At 45.8% G+C, this 24,534-nt stretch overlaps 1 protein-coding gene across 1 annotated transcript; it reads right to left on the reverse strand.

Annotated features, from left to right (window-relative positions):
• Window positions 1-1,916: 1,916 nt before the first annotated feature.
• Window positions 1,917-22,734, reverse strand: STARD7 (StAR related lipid transfer domain containing 7). Its single transcript, XM_032958408.2, has 9 exons — window positions 22,452-22,734; window positions 19,376-19,602; window positions 17,970-18,148; window positions 11,907-11,956; window positions 10,472-10,582; window positions 9,050-9,132; window positions 8,347-8,446; window positions 7,041-7,125; window positions 1,917-6,007 (listed from the first exon to the last, which is right to left on the reverse strand). The coding sequence occupies exons 1-9, from the start codon at window positions 22,515-22,517 to the stop codon at window positions 5,871-5,873; spliced, it is 1,038 nt and encodes a 345-aa protein (XP_032814299.2). The 5' UTR covers window positions 22,518-22,734; the 3' UTR covers window positions 1,917-5,870.
• Between the last annotated feature and the right edge of the window lie 1,800 nt (window positions 22,735-24,534).

Below are 24,534 nucleotides of genomic sequence, written 5' to 3' on the forward strand. Positions count from 1 at the left end.
GCGTTCGACACTGCACGTGGCCTTAACGTGCACCTAGCCTGGCACAGGCGCCGTGGTAAGGTCACCGCCATTTAGTGGCGAATGGTGGTTGTTGTGTGACGATTTTCTGAACCGGTCACGGGCCTCCCCTCGGTCGACGGCCTCAAATGATTAGGGGCCGTCCATAAATGACGTCATGCACCGGGGGGGGGGGGGGTCAGACATTTGTGACGATGTGTGACGAGGGGGGGGGGGCTTTGAGAAATGTGACGTCACATCAAAATGCGCAACTTTAAATATAGACAACACGTTCTACTTAATTAAAGACATTTTAATAAATGTTTTCTACAAGAGTGCAGCGCCACATTAAATACGCACAATGACAATAGTTTAAAGCCATTTGAAGCATGTTATATATTGGGGGGGGCAGAGCTTTGTGACGTCATATTTGAGGGGGGGTGTGACTTTTTGTGACGCCGTGACGTCATTTATGGACGGCCCCTTACCTGGTGTTTTGTAAACATCGCCAACTGGGGAGATAAAGGCAGCCGGGCGTGGTTCTGGTCACCCACCACCTCGTATACCGCTCCAGCCTTCATAGGTGCTTGCTTACAGCACTTGCCCCAACAATCTGTTTTGGCTATACGGGGGATCTTTGTACACGTCTTTGTGAGTGCAGTACACATCCTTGTGAGTATGCGTGGATGTGAGTACACTTGCATGCACAGCCCCTCTTTATTAATCCACTGCTGGATCCTGCTTGACGGCGTTCCCCACCGACGCCGTGCGGGTCGTGGGGGTTATTTGACCATGCTTCACCACGCCGACTGCCAAAGCCGGGGGAGCAACAGACGCGGGAGTGTGTACACGTAACAATGGATGTTTCTGCATTGCCATTTGCTGTCCACCGAGTTGTCACGCGTGGTGGTCGCGTATCCAAGCACGATACAGGCTCAACTCTGCTTATTTTCGGATAATGTACGCTTTCTGGTTTATTTGGTCACACGCTGTGTAATATACATTTACAGTTTTTAACCAAGTGGGCGCGCCACGGTGGCGAGATGTCAACTCCCTCGCCTGGTATGTAGGAGGTCGTGGGCTCGATCCCAACCCTGACGCCTGCTTTATATTTTGAGTTTGCATGTTCTCCCCGCAGTCGGGTGGGTTTTCACTTCACATTTAAAATCAACACGCGTTTTAGAGTATTTGACCGCTATACGTTTTCATATACGCCACTTCGTCGAGCTACCATGTGGTCAGTTTGCTTGTGAAAAAGAGCTGTACAGCTCAGGCGGCCTTCCCTGGTAAAATCCAAAGTTTTATTTAGAGACCGCATGTAGATCCATTCGGCTCCTTTGTCAGTACACCGGGGTCGGCAACCTGCGGCTCTTCATGACGTTATTTATTAGGGACCGTCTCGTATTCACGTCCATTGTGGCTCTTGAAACATTTTTTGTACCGAATTCGAAAAAAATGCTTATTTTGGTTGCCGACCCCTGTTACACGAGAACCATTCTCTTGTGAAGGGATGTCCATTATTTAGCTGTGCGAGGACAGTGTTGTACACGGTGGTCCAGATGTCTCGTGACCCCTCATTTGCCCCCCTATTTTTTTCCTTTGCACATTCATTTCTGTTTTAAGTCTTACTTAAATAATATTACGTTTCAGAGAACAAAATGGGGGGGGGGGGGCATAAGACATCTGGACCACCCTGTACAATGTCACGGACTGCCAGGTGGAACTAAAAAAATGGGGGCTCACTTGGGAGCTTGGGGCCAGGAAAGGATTCCGAGGAAGGGGGGCTCGCTCAGGAGCTTTGCGAGGGATTCCAGGGGTTGTCGCTGGAAGGTCGATGCTGCTATTTCGGAGTTACGCTCCCACGCCTGACGCGATCAGTGAGGCTCGTCTGCCCGAGGGCAGTGAGAACATGACGTGTGTGGTTTTTACCGAGTTTATTTCTGGTTTATTATTACAATGGTTTGGCCTCGCGCTCTACACAGCTCGGCGTAAAATCTGGAAGCGGCGAAAAAGAGCACAAGGCTAGAGAGCAGCGGCAAGAAGTGAAAATGTCCACGGTTATATGGCAGGGACCAGCCACACGTAGGATCGTCGGCTTCACGAGATGGTGATCATGGGCCATTTAGTACGTACGCAAAAATCTGTCAAAACTTGACCTCCCCCCCCCCCCAACCTGTGTGCGTACGCTTGACGTACCCCCCCCCCCCCCAATCCTATAGAATGGCCGATATTTAATCCACGCAGAAATGATCAATGATTAGTAATATTAACGTGTTTAAGCAAAGAGATAGTCCACCGCCGGACTATATAACTCATTTGAAGGCCAATGTAGACAAATTATCGAGGCTTCACCCCCCCCCCCCCCCCGTTTCCTATGCGTACGTACATTGTCATTAGACCCCCCATACGCAAGCGTAAAATTTGGGTAAATCCCCCTCCATGCGCACAGGCCAAATGGATGGCCCCTCAGTGCAGGTAGCTATTCAAAACCGTGTCTAAAAACGCGAATGGTTTTGCCAAAATCCGTGTAAATGGGGACACTGCGAGTTCGTCGATCGCCAGGTCCTGTGTGTGGTGGGGTAAAGTGTGGGTACTTCCACCGCTTTCACTCCCACCAACCGGCACTGACCAGGATAGAGAATTGTGGGCAAATAATCCAAACGACTCGCGCAGCGTGGAAGGGTCGTCATCCAGCAATGGATTTGCAAAGTGCCCGTTATAAAATAGGATTCAGATGATAATTTCCTGCTCATCTGTAACGTAATGCGCACACACACGGACAACTTTACTTATTATAAGAGGCTCTATAGCTGACCAATGCAAACCACCTTAGTTGTTTAATCAACGCTACACGCCAAAATAGTGCAAAGATATAACCCGAAGCAAAATCCGCGACCCTACAGTGTAAAATATTCGAGTCTTTATGGAGGGTTCACTGTGGCATCGCAACCGATAGCGGCTGTGCACGGATAGTTAAGGGATTTTATTTTGATCAAATATGGGTTTGGATTTGAGTCCAAACCTAAAGTTAACGCTCAACTCCAACCCAAACAGTGATGATAGCCCCTAACATGGATACCTAACTATATAGCTCCATCTCAAACTCAAGCTGATATGATCGGCCTAAAGGTCTAATTCATGCATAGTACCAATCTTAATACTAACTCTGACCCTTACAATAACACTCACCCTAACTCCTAATGGAAATTCTAACGCAAAGATAAACTCATAAATTTAACCCTAACCTCTAAATAGTAACTTATAACCCTAATAGTAACATTAACCCCAATACTAACACAGACCTAAACACAGAGGCACCCTACTTCGCACTAACCCCTAACTCATATCTCTCATACTAACCCACCAGATAAACTCGAGCAGTTAACCCAACATTGGCCCGAAAAATACCCGACGCTCGCGACAAAAAGCATGTAAAGTTGACCAAACACGAGCGTTTCTCATATAAACACCTGCATCAATTTTGCAGGTAATATATTAATCAATGCATGCTAATCACATAATTGCATTTCATTTCAAATTAATTTAACCTCAAGCGGAAGTCGGCTCCCTGCCTGAAACAGCAGCAATCCATTTGACCGCATGGATATTTTTATCAAACACATAAGGGGAGTAGTGGATGGGTGGCTCAGCGGGTTCGTAATTCCTGTTGGAAACACAATGCCAGCAACGCCGAGATCCTGGTTTTGAATCCTGGTTTTAACCACCCAATTGTGATTGAAATGCGTTCTCAAGTGTAGCAAGTCGGTTGTCTCAGCATGGCCACCTACATCTGACAGAGACCCATGGATTCAAATAGAGATCATATAAGCTTTGAGACCCAATGACTCGCGTAGACTGATTTGATTAAACTGGGTTTTCAAATGTAACAAGTTGATGGTCTCAACGTAGTCACCAATCACTGCACGAACACCTCCCCCCACCTCCATATTGAGTTTTTTTTTAATAATTTGGCTAAAATACAGCTGCGAGATAAAAAAAGTTGGCTTTGACATGCGACAAACATTACTTGCCAGACATATAAAAAGTGTGGATAAGAAGGCCTCTTGGCGTGACTTCAGATGTAGTTCTGCGATATCACCTTCTGGGACCATCCCAACACAAGTCAGGGCACTGCTTTTCTGTAAGCGTTCCAAAACACGGAAGTTCATACATCTCACAATGTGACCTCCAATAGCCCAAGTTGAATATGGCCAAGCCAAATTATTTTTTTAAAGATTAAATAATACATTAACACAAGTCAAACCGTGCAGACACGTGTTCACACATCAGCAACCATTAGCACAAGCGGCTGTATCAGCCGTCCCGTCTGCTAGATCCCACAGCTATTTCAGTGTCATCACTGCAAGCACCACCACCATCTGCCTTGCGGTCTTTACCTTGGTCGCTGACCTCTGGGTGCCACTCCAATGCCCCTCTCGGAGTGACTGCCCTCCCCAACCCTGCACACGTGCCCCACCCTGCGCACGTGCCCCACCCTGCGCACGTGTACCAACCCTGCACATGTGCCTCCCTCCTGTACGTTCTCCTCTTTATTACATCTACAACAATGTTTTTGGCAAGTTATATTCATAACCTCCAATTTAATTATCCTGCTATATTATTTTTAAAGTATTATGAGTAATACCCACAATACCATGCAAGCACCACCAAGGCTCTATGCATACGCACACCAGCCTGGTGTAATAGACAAAGCCAATTGGTGACTGAAATGTCACCGCCAGCTGTTCCACCGTGGTTAGGATCATCAGCAGTGTACAGCCCCGATAGTCTCCTGCCACAATTGACAGTTCCAATGCTTGTTATCAACCACAAAGCACAGCTAGCTCTTGTTTATCTATCTGTGGACGGATGATGTGGGCTGCAGATTAACCGGGCTTGAGGAAAAAAAATATATATTTTTACCCGTGCACTGGTTCTATCATCATTATCATCCGCTCCTCACTCGTCCAGGGGTCAGTGACTCTGTGCCTGGTTTACTTATCTCCGGGGTTGATAAAATGAGTAACCAGTATGGGGAGGAGGGAAGTCCACAGCGGTTGTGCTATGGATAGACTCGTCCCCACCATAGTAATGTGGCTCAGAGCTGTTAATAGAAGAGCACCAATGCCTCAATGCCCATTTAAGCATAAATCGCTTGGATTAGTAATTCAGATATAAATCACGTGTCCATCCTTCATAACAGAGATATGCCCATGAAAAACCATGGTGGTGTCGGACATACATGGACGAGCTGACTTCTCCATCCACACTGGGACGGTGGTGATGCTGAGTTTAGTTTTGTGCGAGTGTCAAACCATCAGCTTATTCCATAAGCCACTTGGTACGTATATATACCCGACCATTGTCTTCAAATTGACACCCTGTACATTTAGGATTTTTTTTTTATTTTGACTGTGAGCTCTCCTAATTTATTTGCTCTTGCGGTGCATGTATGCTGTGAAGGTGGCTCAATGTGGGAATGGACGCTGTGGTGGTGGCTCCATGTGATATGCAGTGAAAGCTGTGGTCTTGACTCCATTTGACATGGAGTGGAGGCTGTGGTGTTGGCTCTATGTGGGAGTGAAGGCTGTGAAGGTGGCTCCACGTGACATCAAGCAGAGGCTATGGTGGTAGCTCTATGTGGGAGGGCGTTGGCTGTGGCTCTACGTGCTATTTTAATGGAGTGGAGCCCCTCCACATGGCACCGTGTTCCTCCATGTGTCTCTCCGATCCGTGTCACTATTTACAAAATTTAATTACCCCAAAATGGGCCAAAACTCATTCCCGAAAAAAGAAAACTCAGCGGGTGAAAAACAATCTAAATTTATCAAACCAACCTCCTCACTACCCCCTTCTCTCCCGGGGGTCAGGGGTCACGCGTAAACGCTGCCGTTGGCGTGGCCACTGGGCTCCGGGTGGGGGGGGGTGGTGGCCGCGTCGGACACCCGGACGCCGTGGTCCTGCGACTTGAGCGCCGCCAGGTGCAGCTTCTCCAGGAAGTCCGGCATGCCTGGCACGTGCGCGGGGAGGAGACGCGCACACGATGGAGGTTCATAATGGGGTCCCACGGTGACGAGATGTTAACTCCCATGCCTGGTATACAGGAGATCATGGGTTCGATCCCAACCCCTGCTGTATATTTGGAGTTTGTGGTGTCTCTCTCTCCGTGTTGGTGTGGATTTTTCTCCGGGTCCTCCGGTTTTTTCCCTCCACATTTAAAAACGTGCGTTTAGAACATTTGGCTGCTATACATTTCCACATAAGCATACCTGTTAACCCATACGGTTTACCCATATTGGTTGACAGGGAAATTGAGTTTTCAGGTCCATACAGCATACAGCCGTTCCAATACGGACAAAACTAAATTATGTGTATTTATTTGTGTTTCTCCCTTGTGATGGGACTTTCTAGGATGAACGTTGAGATTTGTAAGGGCACGGGGTGACCAATAAGATCTGAATTGTTCTGTAATAAGCAAGGCACTGATAAGGGGTTGACAGGTATGCATAAGTCACTACGTTAAGTTATCATTTGTCACCAGGTCGCTATATAGCTCAGTGGGCTTCCTTACCTAGTAAAATAAAAGGTTTTTAGTTTATAATGGCTGTGTCGGGGATAGTGATCCAGTCGTGCTGAGTACCTGGGTTCAAGCTCTGGGTCTGGGTATATCTGTCTCGCTCTCCCTCAGGGGTTTTAGAATGGCTGTGTTCCAGATGGTGACATGACAGTTAAGCCCCAGGTCTGGGTATCCAAGTCTCTCAGGGTGTTCACAATGGCCAGATTGGAGACACTGAGGTCCTGGGTTCAATGCTAGGTTTGGTGTCTCTCAATATCTCTCTCAGAGAACACATAATAGCCAAGTCAGGTACATTAGGCACTGAGAAAATCCTGGGTTCAAGCAATTGCTCTGGATGTGTGCATCTCTCTCAGATGGTTTATAAAGGCCATGTAAGAGACACCAAGAACTGCCGAGCTTCTAGGTTCAAGCCCTGGGTTTGGGTGTCACGTCAGAGACACTGCACGAGGTATGGCCATGAACTCACCACTCGACACCATCCAGCTGATGCAGGAACGGGGAAACACGGTCTGTGGGTCGTCCTGGTACGTGAGCAAGTAGTCAAATCCTCTCTGAGACACGCACACACATGCACACATTCACATAAACATGCCCTGTGTATTCTTAGTTCTTTCGGTAAAGTCATGTTGAAGGGAAACAACAAAATAATAAAATATATAAAACAATAAAAATTCTCACGACGTTTCGACCATAACACAAACGGTCGTCTTCAGGTGTGTTGAAGACGACCGTTTGTGTTAGGTCGAAACGTCGTGAGAATTTTTATTGTTTTATATATATTTTATTATTTTGTTGTTTCCCTTCAACGTGACTTTACCAAAAGAACTAAGAATATGAATTACTGCAGTCACGAAAGCTTTAAATCAAAATTTATGCCCTGTGTAGTCGACACAGATTTTCAGGGCAAGTGCTGTTAGCGACAAGCACCTATAAAGGCCGGCAGGGCGCACAAGGTTGTGGTGTGGCCAGAACCACCAAGGCTGATGTGTTTACACACTCTGCTACGTATTCATTTAAGGCTGAGTCAATTGAGGGGGAAGTCCAGGAACAGTTATAGTATCGCTTGCCACTGGTGATTAGGCGTAGCCTGGAAACGATAATGGGTAGCCAGGTTTGTAGCTTAGTGTGCTAACCACTGTGCCACCGTTCACACGTAGTAAATAGAAATTGATTGGGAGTTTATAGTTGTAGTTAGTGTCTTAACAGTCGTTGTGGGTGGTGTGGTGGCTGGAGTGGATGGTGTATGGTGGTTGAGAGGTGGTTGTGGATGGTGTCTGGTGATTAAGAGATAGTTGGAATTGGTTGAGAGGTGCTTAGTAAGTGCTTGGGGGGTGATTTAAAGGTGATTGGAGGTTGTGTGTCTGGTTACTGAGAGGTGGTTGGAGGTCGTCGAAGGTTAATAAGAGATGGTTTGGAGGTGGGTGGAAGTGGTAAGAGGTAGTTGAGTGGTGTTTGGAAATGATTGGAAGTATGTAAAGGTGGTTAGAGGTTAAATTTAGACTTAAAACTTTCGTGACTGCAGGAATTCATATTCTTGGTTCTTTTGGTAAAGTCACGTAGATAGAAAACTAAAATCAAAAAAGCAAAACACCCACGACGTTTCGATCGCAACACAAGCGGTCTTCTTCAGGTGGAGAGAAAAGAAGACCGCTTGTGTTGCGATCGAAACGTCGTGGGTTTTTTGCTTTTAATTTTGATTTTTGTTTTCTATCTACTTGACTTTACCAAAAGAACTAAAAATATGTGGTTAGAGGTGGTTGACTCCCATTTACCTCCTGGAAGGAGCTGTGCGCGCGTACGACCATCTGGGAATGGTATGACCGTACGCGCACGAATTTGGAAGACTCTGGCATGTCAGGGTGATCCACCGACCTGCACGCACACACGGGTACACACACACACACAGATCCCCCATGTAGACTTAACAGGCTGTTGAGGCAAGTGCTGTTAGAGAGCACCTATTAAGGCAGGCACGTTACACGAAGAGGTGGGAAGTCAGCACCGCGCCCGGCCGCCTTTGTCTCACCAGTGCTCATGTTAAACATCCTATCAGGTACTCATTTAAGGCTGGGTCGACCTAGGGGAGGCCCAAGACAGATTCAAATAAACGCCACTGTTATTGGTTGTGAGCAAACTCGGGTAGCCGGGTTCATAGCGCAGTGCGCAAACCACTGCACTACCGGTCCCACATATACACACACTCATACACACACACAAATACACACACAAATACACCCCCAGTGTTGTTACAGGATTGGTGGTGTCGCTTTGCATGGTGAGGTATGGCTTGGCTTATGCAGCGTGCTGTAGTACGACGTGATGGTCTTTTTACGTCACGTAACGTGGTAGGTGGATTGTACTGATGGTGTGCAGCAGTGTGGTGCATTGAGCTGCGGTATAGGGTGGTTTTCTGCGGTATAGTGAGGTGTGTTAAGGTGCGGTGCGCTGCGGTGTGCCGGCGCCACCCATGCTCACCTCGACACGAGCACCATGATGTTGTTCTTTTCATCAAGCCAGTGGCGACGTACGTAGACGTAATCACGTGCGTACAGGGGGTACTGCAGTGCACGCACATGCACACATAAACAAACACACGTGCGCAGCCCTGCTGTCAATCCACTGCTGGGTGAGTGCCTACCCATACCGCGTGGGTCATGGGGGTTGGTGGACAATTCTGCTCTGTGCGGACCGGTGAAGGCGGAAAGCATAGATGTGGCAGCACAGGAGTACAGTACAACAATGGAATTTGCTGCTCACCATGTAGCCCCCGACCACCCTCCAGCACTTTGTTTTGTGCATGGGGGTGGCCCATCCAAGCCCTATCCAGCCTCAAACCTGCTTAGCTTCTGAGATCTGATCTGGGTGATTTAGTCACACATAGATGGAGACAAATATCTCTGACATAGCCTTACATATTATTGGGGAAAGCGCTGTTATCGAGCCCCTATTCAGACTGACACGTGTGTGGCCACCACCACCTTTGTCTCCTGGTGCTGTTTATGCAGCAATACCAGGTGCTCATTTAAGGCCGAGTCAACCTAGGAGAAGTTCAGGACTGGTTTAGATGCCAAGTGCGACTGATGTTAGCCAAGGCCGGAAACCAAACTTAGGGCTTCGGTTTCAAAGCGCAATATGCTAACCATTGTACTGTTGCTCCCCACGCAAGAATAACAGCTGCCATTGTGCCAGGATAGGTGCACTTTGAGGGTACAACACACATGCACATTTTGCATACGTCCACACAAGTTGTATTTAATGGCATGTTTTTGTAATTTGTTCTTGTAGCGTTCTTACCCGCCCCTACTGGACATCTGTGAAAAAGAGCTTTATAGCTCTTTGGATTCCTCCAGTATGAATACGTTTTTTGATTCTGACAAAGCTGCAATCAGCCACCATCTATATAGGGAATACGCTCCTGGGTTTGTAGTGGGACGGGTGACTTGGAGGTCAGTGCTGAGCTGGTAACTACCTGATATCTTGGATTCAAATCCAGGTTTCAGCCACTGCCTGTGATTAAAGCAGATTGTCAAGTGCAGTGAGTTAATGTTCTGAGCCTGGTCACCAACAACTGACACAAAGACTCATAGACTTAACATAGATACCAATAGAGAAATTAAACCACCACTAAATTTAGTTCTGAATTCCAGCTCTGAGGAATAAAATATTGGTTTGTCTATCGTGAGACGAACATTGCCCTCATGTGGCAAAGCGGGCTGGAAAATTGCAGTCCTCTCTTGTGTGAATCAAAGGTCACTTGAAGGGATCTGAGAGGTAGTTCTATGAGATCTGCTTCCATGGGCCATTGTCTAGGAAGGAGGGCCGTGGCTACTCTGTGACACCGACAGAATTGTGGAAAAAACTGTGGAGGGGGGGAGAAAAAAAGGTGCCATTGTGTACCGGGAAGTGCGTGACCCAGTGGATGACCTCTGACCCCGTGGATTCGTCGTGATCGATGAGGTCGAGTCTGATGACCAGCTGATCCCATCTCTTCCTATACTCGATGTCCAGCTGTGGGACACGTACACACACACAAGCTAACACAAAGATCCCCCGTATAGCCTTAACAGACTGCTGGGGCAAGTACTGTAAGCGAGTATCTATGAAGGCAGGCATGGCACAGTAGGGGGTGGATAGCCAGCACCACGTCAGGCCGAATGTCTCCCTAGTGACGATGTTTATAAATCATTAGACCTCCTTTGCCAGTACCAAAATGTAATAGGGGTTTTCCCCTTTTTTCAGCAACAAAACTAAAACCTTTTTACAAAGGCATACGCCTATTGGCGTCATCTTGTCGAGCACCAATTGGGTCGACGCTCAACAGAAAGCTGTCCCTTGGTGTGGACCAATCAGTTTCAAGGACAATGCATATATTTTGATGACGACCGTTTGTGTTATGGTCGAAACGTCGTGAGAATTTTTATTGTTTTAAATATATTTTATTATTGTGTTGTTTCCCTTCAACGTGACTTTACCGAAAGAGCTAAAAAAAATGCATATATTATCATAGTATGTTTTTTTTTGCATTTTGACTGCAGGTATTGTGGTTAATGCAGACATGAATCCTTGTAAAAAGGTTTCAGTTTTGTTGCCAGAAAAAATGGGAAAAACCCTATTATTACTTTATGTTTATAAATTTTACCAGGCACTCAACTGAGGCTGAGTCTACCTAGGGGAAGCCTAGGACTGGTTCAGATAACTGTAAAATGATGTTGCCCCGAAGCAGGAATTGAACTCTGGTGGTCAGGTTCGTAGCGCAGCGCGCTAACCATTACATTACCGCTCCCCTCGAGTGCAAGCAGTGGCTGTACATGCACACACAGACACACACTGCTATGAGATTGTCACTATACAGTTAAATCAATCTGGAATTTAGACAAATCAAGCGTCAAACTAAATTTAACACAACGCACTGCTTTTGGATTTAATTTTTTCCGGAAGCAGCCTGAAAATAATTAACTTACTTCATTTGAGAACCTGGTCTACTACAGTAATCACAGGCCACTGCTCAGATTTGAACCTTAAACTTTAACCTCTGTATTATAAGATGGTCCGGGAAAGTAAGATGCACCTCAAACTCGTGCCGGATGTCATTAAAACTATACAAATGTGATCGACCTAGAGGAGGAGGCACAGGACCGGTTAAGATAATCGTCACTGTTGGTCATGAGCGGGAATCGAACTTGGGTTGCCGGGTTTGTAGCGAACCCCGCTAACTGCTGTGCCACCGCTCCCCACACACAAACGCACGTGCACACATGGACTGTTGCACACGTAGCTAGACAGACTTAATGGTTAACACAGAACTGTGTGCACGTGTGTGCGCGTATGTTACCTGCACATTTAAAAATTGCTGAGGTGAGATGTCTGTGTAAGTCCCGTACACTGAAACACACACACAACATACGCATTAACACATGCTACACATGCCAGGCTAGGTGCACTATGAGCACAAGTGAATCTTTCCTGATTCTGTGGTTGAAGGTTATACTGTGAGTAAAGTTTGGCTGTATTCATACAGGTGTGTGTGTGCTGTCACGTCTCTACTGTTATAGCTGTGTGCTGTCACCTCTGTACTGAAACATCTGTGTGTTGTCAGTACTAGTATCTATATAGGGAATACGCTCCTGGGTTTGTAGTGGGACGGGTGACTTGGAGGTCAGTGCTGAGCTGGTAACTACCTGATATCTTGGATTCAAATCCAGGTTTCAGCCACTGCCTGTGATTAAAGCAGATTTTCAAGTGCAGTGAATTAATGGTCTGAGCCTGGTCACCAACAACTGACACAAAGACTCATAGACTTAACATAGAGACCAATAGAGAAATTAAACCACCACTACTAGTATCGCTGTGTGTACTGTCAGTACTGGTATGGCTGCTGGTGCTGTCACCTCTGTACTGTTACAGCTGTGTGTGTTGGCACCTCTGTACTGTTATATATACGACTTTTCCAAAAAAATATTAAGAGTGATATTGCCTATTTTTAACAATAGTTTTTTCATATGTCTGGATTTAGCGAGATCTAAAACAACGCAGTAATGGAGGCCTGTGAACTCCTCCCTCGAGACAACATAGGCCAAAGGAGCACCCGCCCCCCCGCCTCGCCCCCACACAAAAAAGACATCTGGAGGTTAATTATTCACAAGCTTTGACTTGGGAAAGTACAATTGTAGAGTTGGATTGAACACCACCTCATAGAAATATTTTCAAACATCATGGGATTAAACGTTAACTTGATAGAATGTATTGTTATATGATGATGTAGCCCAAGAAGTTTTGAATACAACTAGTTGCATGCTTTATTAAGACCCACCTATCTATACATGAGTGCCATGAGATCTGGGTAGGCATATACAATTGATAACTAATTATAGAAGTTTTGCATTGAAGTAGTGAACCAAAGGATCATTCAGAAGATATACAATGTGAACTATGTCAATTCTCCACGATCAAAATAATATGTATTCCAGGGGTATAACCAGAGCCTGCCCAACCGCCTCTGTCTTCCCAGTGGCTGTCATTACATGCTGCAGCAGGAATTCATTTCTAAGGGTGAGCCGATTTAAAGAGGGAGGAAGTCCGTTTCTCAATAAACAAGGCTACAGACACCCCACACTTAAGGGCAATTAACAACATCTGTGTCCACAAGCCTTGAGATGACCTCCGAAGGAGGAAGTATGGCCGAGGTGACAATCACTGGCTCAGGATGTCCAGGCAGCCATAACAAAAGGACAGCAACTAACTAATGACGAGCCAAGATGCAAAATCAAAGGAACATCTGAGCCTTTGTGAGAATAAATAAAAAATGGCAACAGCTGACCCAAGGAAGCAAAAGTCGGGAAAATATCGGACATAAGGAGGAAGCCAAACCACACAAACTAGATCTGCTCCAGTCAGACTCTGGGACTTACTCTCGTGACTGGCAATAGTAGGGAGCTCTGCACTGGCAGACTACGTATCACGGGAAGGTTTTTTTTTCTATTTCATACATGTCATTGGGAGAGTCACTGCAAAGCTAAGGCTTGCACTCGCGGCATTGCGATACAATGTGGGGGAGAGTACTGTGCACGAAACTGCCCCCGGTGAAGAGGTTGCTTTATACAGCCTTCACACATGATCACAGTGTGAAGATCGTTCCTATTGTGCTCAGATCAAAGTCAACCTCTCCGAGGGGAGATTTAAGGCAGCCACCACTCATGAGTGTGCCCAGTACCTCGGCAAGCCACAGGTGAAGGACAGTTAAGGGTCAGATCAGAGACTGACGCGGAACGAGATAACCAGATCTGGAGAGTGTTCACTGAGCAGAGTACGAGACGTACAGGAAACTGCCGGAGGACTCTCGGGAAAAGGGGGGAAGACACGACGGTCGCTGTCTCTCCCAGCTGCTCCTCAGTCTGCAAGGGTCAACCGTGCCTGATGCCAAGGGGGGTGACGTGCTGCCACTCAGCGGACGAGCTGCGAGCACTATCTGGCGACATGGCCACCGTAGGCACCACTGCAAACTGACTCTGACCCATTGACCCCTTCCAGCGTGCCGACTCGACAGCTACTCTAGCTGTTGAAGGAGCCTGACGGGCGCGCAGCCCGAGTGGACCACACGCCGTGTGCCGACACACACCCGCCGACCCAACGCCCCCTGCTGGGGACCTGAGGGATTTTCGGTACAGGAAACAGGCTACACAAGCTGCTCACTTCCATCTGGACCCCAGAGCCACAGTTGGTAATACAATCCATGTGCAGAGATCGTAAGTAGACGAACTCAAACCATACTACCCGCTATAATTATTGAACCTCGTGGTGACTGCCCCTCCAACACACACAGACACAACATGCATATCGGTACGAATAAGGTTGTTCCCTGGTGTTTTGTTTCGCATAGGGTTGCCATTCCAATGTGGTGTGTTAAGTATTAACTGGTCGTGGAGAAGCATTGTTCTGTCCTTTAAGTTACATAAATACGGTCGCTAGAAGTATTTTAGTCGGTTGTTTCTTGTAATCTCACCAACGAATTCATTGACGTTCTACTAGTCAATTGATAAGCATCAATTTCCAAGTCTACACACTCGCATGAATACTATTGTTTTGAAATATTTATTTTAATCGCATAATCTCACCAATAATTCATTGACGTCCGACTAGCCATTTGATAAGCATCTACGTTTCGAACCTATACTCTTACCAATGAAATACTTGATGCCCTTTTGTCATTGGACACACATTTCTTTCCCACGTTTCCATATTCAAATTGCCATTTTTAAGGGCTTCCCTATCGTTGTGTATAGTCGCGTTACCATGATAAGTTAGCCTATTGTTCTATTGCCCTGTTTAACAACGTAACTATAAGACTTGACCATTGATGATTTAATTTGTACAGATCGATGAGTACGGTATTTGCATGTGTACTGTTGTGGTAATTCTGATGATAAGAGTGTTTGCATATTAAAGTGTTTTTAGATATTAAAGTTCATAATAGAGGTTTTTTTAGTTAGATCGCGTAAATGTGTAAATGTGTCGTTAAAACCCGCCACCACCCGGCACAGCCAACTAGTAAGGGTTGTCACGTAAACAGAACGTGGCCAATTCGTCACTAGTACAGCACACCGGTGTGGTGTGTGAGAGAGCCAAGCCACAACATTTACAATCGGAGTACGAGGTTTTGCCAGTAATTACAACTAGCTTCATCAGGCGACAGCAATATTTGTGGAGAAGTCCACCTGTTTCATTCCTTATATCGAGGCGTAGATGTTGTGACCACACTTCTGTGCTCTTGCGCAAAGTGGGGGGGGGGGGGGAATTAATGAGCCAACGTGCATTATGCATGCACATCATGCGAGCCCTTTGATCTTGTCCTTCCTGTCCATTTTGTGTATTAAAATAGCCGTACCAACGGTAATCCCTATTGAAGTATCGTGCGCTATATAGGCATGCATTTAAACAATGTATTATTTGATGATTCGCTTCCACGCAGCACTAAGTCGGTCGCTATCAGAACGGTTAAAATTATTTTTATTTCTTTCAATTTCGATAGATTCTCTAAATATTCTTGGCCAGTAGTAGCTAGCTCTGCACATAACTTCAACATTATCAAAATCAATTGAGTGTCCTTGTTGGCTACTGCTGACAGTTGTATTTGAGAGTATTTAATATTTCTCTGATGTTCTTTTAGTCTTGTGCTGATCATTCGTCCTGTTTGCCCAACATAACATTTGCCACAAGTGCAGTTAATCCTGTACACACCTTCTGTTGATAGCTTCGCTAATACATCTTTTGTACCAGATATTAATTTCTGTATTTTAAGTACCGTGCCAAATCTGACTCGGATGTTCTGGCTAGTTTTTCAGTTACTCCCGCAATGTACGGTATTTTGATCGTTTTAAATACTTGGGCAGTTTCAATGCTTGTGTTATTTGATTTGGTTTTGGCATGCAATGCCCTGTTGAATTGTGCATCATTGTAACCGTTAATTTGCAGTACTTTAACATGTTGAATTTCACTTCTCAGACTGTCACCATCTCACACTTTCTTAGCTCGATGAATGAGCGTCTTGATAAGAGCAGATTTCTGCGCGGGGTGATGGTGTGACTGCATTCAGATAGGCGTCACACCATCACCATGGTCAGACCATGAACACCTAACCAGTGAACTCAAACACGTACACCAAGCTCTCAAGGTGAATGGATATTCTGACTACACAATTCGCAAAACCATCACCCCAACCGTGAGGAAGGAGCCATCTGAGGATCCAATCAAAACCATCACCTTGCCATATATAGCAGGGGTAACCAAAAATATTTCCATAAATCATGAACAAACACAAGGTTCAGGTCCGATTTAACACAGTACATAAAATTCGTGATCTGATCTCATTTGTGAAGGACAAGATCCCTGATATGCAATACCCCAGCATCTACAAACTAAGCTGTCTGTGGCAGTAGTTACATTGGGGAAACTAAGCGACATGTCTCGAACCAGGTTCGTGAACATAAGGCAGTTCTGAAACATGGTAGGACCAATACCTCGGCCGTGGTTGATCATTTTTTTAATGCGGTGGGCTCACATGAAATTGATTTCTCTAAGACGAAGGTACTTTGCAAACCCACCGGCTATCAACAAAGATTCGTTCATGAAGCCATCCATATATACATAGACACAATTTCAACCGAGAAGATGTGTACAAACTCAGCAATCACTGGAAGGACGTTATCAACCAGTTTAAGTCATAACTGGCTGTAATTTTCCATTTTAGACCTGGCAGCCCTTTAATTGGTGGAAGCCCACCACCAGGACCATCACTGCCCACTACTACCATCACCACTAGCAGTAGCCCCTTATTGGTGGAAGCCCACTACCAGCACCATCACTACCCACCACTACCATCACCTCTAGCAGCAACCTCCACCGCCACCAGTGTGAGTGTGTAATTTCCCCGGCAGCACCGCCCTACAAGCTGCTGGGGGACACTGTTTTGAATCCCTTACATTAACATTAGCTACCCCGCCCATGCTACTGCCCTACATGCTACTGGCGGACACCGTTTTTAATCCCTTACATTAACATTAGCTACCCCGCCCATGCTGCTGACACTTAGGCCACGCCCATTTTAAACCTTGAGAAACAGCTTGCCTTGAGAAGCTAACCCACCTTTTTCTGATGACGACCGCTTGTGTTGCGATCGAAGCGTCGTGGTTTTTTTAATGTTTATCTTTATTTTTTCTATCTTCGTGACTTTACCGAAAGAACCAAAGAAAATGAATTCTTGCAGTCACGAAAGTTAAGTCAAAATGATCTTAATTGTAAAAACTGTATCCTGTGGTGAAATCTGAATCCTGAGACCGGCCATAATTACAATAAAATCATAATCAGTAAATGTTTAAGCGAGAATCATAATCAGTAAAAGTTAAAGCGAGAATCACTGTATTATCACGATTAGTAATACACCCCTAGACAACGAAGCCAAGCATCACACACACACTCGCACATCAATCACAAATAACCACACACACATAATACACCCCCTAGACAATGAAAGAGCCAATAATACACATAACTACAGACACACCTATTAATCATAATACAAACACACACACAATAATACACCTAAACTCACGCACATAGATAATACACATCATACACATACATTTTCACGTAACATCTTACACTCATCTAATCACACATACGAATGATCACATTACACTTACGATTAACATCAATTAACATTACACACACACATTTCCTAATTTTAATAATTGTGCCTAATTTGCATAATTTAATAAATGTGCATGATTGCATACGTTTTCATTTTTTTTCACAATTTTTCCACTACACAACATATACAAAAGTACTGATATAGCTGAGTATGCTGTCACATCTGTACTAATACAGCTGTGTGTGCTGTCACCTCTGTACTGATACAGCTGAGTGTGGGTGGTGCTGAGCGGTCGTCTCCACAGTGTAAACCCGGGTCTCTGTGTCACGAGCTCCCAGCCGGGCAAGGTCATGTGATCGTCGCCCTCATTATCCGCGTCGGACCCTGGCAATGCTGAAAGTCGCTCCACTGTCTGCAGGTCAACCACACACCTAGGGGATGGGTAAAGGGGTGGATGCACACAAGGTGGGGTGACGTTAAGGCAGTGCGAGTTACACATGGGGACAGCAATGGCTGATGCAGCTGGGAGACACGCAGGGTGGTCACACTTGTGCCGCATATTGAGAAGGTTCTGGGTTAGATTCCTGACTCTGGCATGTTACTGTGTGGAGTTTGTACGTTCTCCAGGCTATCTGGTTTCCTCCCAGAGCTGAAAAAAATAAACACCACACACGATGTAACTGATATTGGGCCAAACATCCCAATGCTGAAAAATCACCTGCAAATTACTCCATTGGGATTACCCACAGCAACATCGCCCCGGACTACAAAGACCTGGCTGGATCCTGCTGAAAAGGAGTCTCGAGACTCAGTGATGCTTTCCCAGACAAGCAAGAATAACAATAAGAATGAGAACACATAGTGACAGGTGTAGGCTGTGGAGAGGCTGTGGTACCACATCTTGCCACTTTTGTATCTTTCTACGTGTCACGTTCTCACCCTTTACGTTCTCAATCTTTGCTGTGTCCCTGGCTCACTCTGTTCCTCTTTCTCCTTGTGTTCAATCCACACGTTCACTCTTTTTCTCTTCTCGCCCCCCATCACTGGAACAAATTTCCCTCTCCACATTAAGCAGTCACCTTCACTCACTAGTTTCCACTCCTCACTCAAAAATCACTTAATTTCCCTAGCTCACCCCACGAACACCCCCCTTCATCTCCCCCTCATAACCGCCACCGTTAATTTTCCCTCTTCATATTCTCATTATATGGCATTCACTCATTCCCCATTTCTTCAATCTATTCATCATAATTTACTGTCATCAATTTTGCTTTCACCGAATTCAAGCATTACAGATTTGTCCATTGCTTCCTCTCAACTATTTCATTGACCTCATCTCCACCATTATATTCGTATGTACTATTGTTATTTTTTTGTAAAGCGCCTTGGTTAAGGTGCTATGTAAATTCCTTTAAGATAAGATGAGGCTGTGTTGATGGTGGTTGTGACGAGTCTGTCCAAGTCAGCGGTGCTACAGATCATGGCTGTGGTTTCTGATGCTGTATCTATGACGGTTGGTGCTGTGGTTGTAGTGATCGAGGCTGTGGCTCGTGGTGGTTGAATTTCTCTATCTGGTTGATCGTGGCGACACCGTGGTTCCTGTGATCGCGGGTTGTGTCTGTGGTGACGTTGCCGTTCGCTCTGCTCCGCCACCTCACCGCGTGATCTCATCGTCTCCAACGCTGTTCCTCTCCCAGCTGAACAGCACCGTCGCCATGGCTCCCAACGAACGGGTCCGCAGCCATGACCACCACCCTATGCTACACCACCCGGCGCTCCACCCCGAGCCCCACCAGCCCCATCCCGATCCCGAGTGTGATCCGGATCCCCATCCAGATCCCCCGCCACCAGAGGATGAGAGTTTAGCACGGGCGCAAACGCAACGCTGAAATGAAAGTCAACGTTTCGGGGGGAGGGGTAGACAGAACGTTCAGGTAGGGAGGAGGAACCATTGAGAGGAGACATGTTTGTGGTAAGAGGATGAACGTTTAGAATCCGAATTATTTCGGGATAGACAAGGAAGAATGTATAATATTCATATGTGACGGACATCAAGCATGCCAAGCTGATGAATAACTATTTAGGTTGCATGGCCTCATGCAAAGGAATGCCCAGCATGTTTTCGGATTCACATAGGGGCACACACGCATGAGCACGCACGTGCGTACACACGCGGGGGCTACCTGATGCGGTCTTGAGATGAAAGGCTATTTTTACATTCTAACAAGATCTATTCGGGTTTGACCTGCCAGATTACTGCGGGTAATTTGAGCAATCACGAAAATCCGACTTGCGGCTCTGCCACTGGCAAGTTTATACTGAAAGGGACGAGCGTGACCGCGTGCCAGGCTCGGACACCTGTCAGCACTGGCCGAGGCTGGGAAACTATGAGAGACGAAGGGGTGGCTGTTTCCTGTAAAATAAAACTAAGAAGTAGAATGTTCAGTCTTTTGTCAAGACATTGCTGTATGTTGAACTTCCTTCACACCGTACGTAGCCAACTGTGCTAATTGGAGGTGCGGGGGAGGACAACAAACTAAACACAATTGACTATACTTCACCACGTTGGTCAGTGCTGAGTGAAGGAGAGACCCAGAACCAGTTTATACGTAATTCGCTACTGATGTTCGCCTTGACCGGGAATCAAACTCATGTGACCAGGTCCCCACACCTCCGATTTCCCTGCATCTCCGATTAGCACGGTTGGCTGCGTATGGTGCAATAAAAGTTCAACATACATACATACATAATACAGTGCGCTAACCACGGTGCCACCACTCGACCCATTGTAATATTTGGTTACACGGTATATTCAATGTCAACATTTCAAGCGTCTCCCTGGAGTAAAGGGGGCAGTGCTCATCTGTATTAGTGGAACCAATGGTGGAAATTATTCACTCCTATTACAGGCACCAGTCTATCCAAAGGATCATTCCTCATCGGCCATGATGAATCCACTGCTTACTGCTGTGTCATGGGTTAACCAAATGAGATGCCTGTCAGATGCAACACTTGTGCTTCCCAATGTAGCAACATACATACAGACAGAAAGACACACCGATTCACACTTATAAATACAAATATACATGAAAATATATCATGCATCGCACACACTACACATACAATTTCCAACATAAGACTGTTGGGGCAAGTATTGTTAGTGAGCTTCTACAGAGATATGCCACGAATTACAGACACAATCACACAGCATGTTTTACATACACGCACATCAAGAATTGCAAATGCATAATGAACTACATACATACACACACTCATATCATGAATTACAAACGCACAACTAAACACCTTGAAGTACACACATGCACACACCAAACACCAAAGACACACCACCGAACACTTTGCATTACAACCACACCAACCAGCGAACAACATGACTTCCGAACCTCTGATTAGCATCTGAATCTCCAATTAGCACGGTGGGCTACGTACGGTGCAAAAGATATTCAAAATACACACTTCGGCACTCATCATGAATTACACACACTATGAATTACACACGCACCATGATTTACACACACACCGTGAATTACACCGTGAATTACCCACACACCATGAATTACACACATACACACACCATGAATTACACAGACTATGAATTACACACACACCGTGAATTACACCGTGAATTACACACACACCATGAATTACACACACACACCATGAATTACACAGACTATGAATTACACACACACCGTGAATTACACACACACCGTGAATTACACACATACACACACCATTACACACATACACACTCCATTAATTACACACATACACGCACCATGATTTACACACACCGTGAATTACACACACCGTGAATACATACACCATGAATTACACACATACACACCATGAATTACACACATACACACCATGAATTACACACATACACACCATGAATTACACACATACACACCATGAATTACACACATACACACCATGAATTACACACATACACACCATGAATTACACACATACACACCAAGAATTACACACACTATGAATTACACACACACCATGATTTACACACACTATGAATTACACACACTATGAATTACACACCATGATTTACACACCATGAATTACACACACCATGAATTACACACACACACTATGAATTAAACACACTATGAATTACACACACACCATGAATTACACACACTATGAATTACACACACTATGAATTACACACCATGATTTACACACCATGAATTACACACACCATGAATTACACACACCATGAATTACACACACCATGAATTACACACACCATGATTTACACACACTATGAATTACACACCATGAATTACACACACCATGAATTACACACACCATGAATTACACACACCATGAATTACACACACCATGATTTACACACACTATGAATTACACACCATGAATTACACACCATGAATTACACACACCATGAATTACACACCATGATTTACACACACCATGATTTACACACACTATGAATTACACACCATGAATTACACACACCATGAATTACACACACCATGAATTACACACACCATGATTTACACACACTATGAATTACACACCATGAATTACACACACTATGAATTACACACACCATGAATTACACACATACACACCATGAATTACACACCATGAATTACACACACTATGAATTACACACACCATGAATTACACACACCATGATTTACACAGAGAGGTTCATAATGGCCAACGTACCTTGGGCTCCCCTCTCCATCTCACGTGGCGAGACGCGACTCGCGCGCTCAACCACGCGCGTAGCATTGCGATCACAGCTCCAGCAGCAAGCAGACCTAGACGGCAACAAAACCCCACCCGTAGTGGACCTTAACGACGATCGCTCGCCGTTATCGATGATAATGATACTCTCTAGCCAGGTGGAGACAATGAGAGAGAGAGGCTGCCGTCACGCGAGCGACCCCGCCGCGACAGCTGCGACCTCAGTTGTGTGAGGGGGGGGGGCTTGTGGCGGCAGTGGCACAAACAAAAAAGTCGCTGCCACGGCCGCCATCTTGGTGAAGGGAAAGCCGGCGGCGGTTTGAAACCGCGCGAGGGGTCGCCGTCACCTGACCATCGGGACGGTGACGTCACCAAGCCTTGCGGCACCAGCGGTGGGCCGTCGGATTCCCCTTACAAATATGGCCGCCGCCGCCGCATTGCACGCGCGATGTTTTTTTGGGGGCGGCCGTTGCGCAAGGGATTGTGCTCTCTTTTTGTTCTCATGCAGGGTCGTCTACGGCAGCTTAGCTGCCTGTTGAAATTGTTTTTAATCTTAAAATGTTATTTAGTTTTCTTTTTCGATTTAAAGCTTTCGTGACTGCAGGGATTCATCTTCTTGGTTCTTCCGGTAAAGTCACGTAGAATGAGAATGAAATAATACAAATAAAACATAATAAAATAAAATTCTCACGACGTTTCGGCCACAACACAAGTAGCCTTCAGGTGAAGGAACAGGACTGTCGGAACGACAGCGCTTCAATGAACGCTGCTAAGATTCTCCAGTGTGCGTGACATCCGTTATATGAACCTTATGACGGGACCCCAGGGTCCCATAAGCCCCCGGCTCTCGCACACATTATATTATAATGTAAACAAAAACGTTGGTCTTTTTCACCAATGGGTTTGGAGAATGGTGGCAAGTGTTGTCTTGTTAAACTATGCCTTTAAATCAAGATTAAGCCTTTAAAACTGAAAACTACTTAGGGGCCGTCCATCAATGACGTCACGCACCTAGAGGGGGGTCAGACATTTGTGACGATGTTTGACGAGGGGGGATTTGAGAAATGTGACGTCACATCAAAATGCACAACTTTAAATAAATATAAACAACACGTTCTACTTAATTAAATAGAATTGTTATAACACTAATTTTGATTAATTTTCATTATTAACTTTTTGATTGCTTAAATGTATTAAGGTCACCTTTTATTTTTAGAATAGATTATTTTATCATGTTAAAAATAAGAACCGGAAGTCAAACGACGTCACACTTTTATAGAGAACTAGCGGTTAGTACCCGGCGTTGCCCGGGCGAAAAAGGCAGACACACACATGGACTTACAAACAGACATGGACCTATACACATAGAAACCCACTGACTTACACGCACGCAAACACATATGGACTCACACACACAGACATCGACTTGAGAGACATGTAGTTACACACACAAATCGACTCAAACACACAGTTACACACACATATCGACTCACACATACATACATAGACTGAACAAGAACCGCCATTTGCCACTAAGTGGCAGTGACGTCACCACAACGCTTGTGGCAGGCTATGTGCACCTTGAGGCCACGTGAAGTGTCGAACACCTGCTGACAGGAGGTCACGGGGCAGACCCAGATGGCACAAGTCGACTGAGATGACTGGCAGATGCACCACCTATGCCCTGTACCCTGCTAACTTGCTGTGCTTTAGCCACACGGTGCACCGCTCGTTCTTGTGAGCGTCGCTCCTCCGCCCTCCGTTGTTGGAGGTCGACTGCCTCCAACTGGCCTGTAGCGTCCTTCACGAGGCTCCTCCACAGATACCGACCTTGACACCGCTGATACCAGTCATTGACAAGTCCACTCAGCTGCACATCGTCCTGTAGCACATCACTCCATCTCTTCTCTAGCCTGTGCCGCGCCCGTTTAGAGACCTCGATCCGGCGGAACAAAAGGTGTTTAGGCATGCGGTGGCTGGGCATGCAGGCTAGATGGCCCAGCCAACGCAGCCTTGCCTGGCCATACAGGCTACATGGCCCAGCCAACGCAGCCTTGCCTGG

This window comes from Petromyzon marinus, chromosome 21 (genome assembly GCF_048934315.1).
Source record: "Petromyzon marinus isolate PM22_M1 ecotype Great Lakes invasive population chromosome 21, UKy_Petmar_22M1.pri1.0, whole genome shotgun sequence".
Lineage (NCBI taxonomy): Eukaryota > Metazoa > Chordata > Hyperoartia > Petromyzontiformes > Petromyzontidae > Petromyzon > Petromyzon marinus.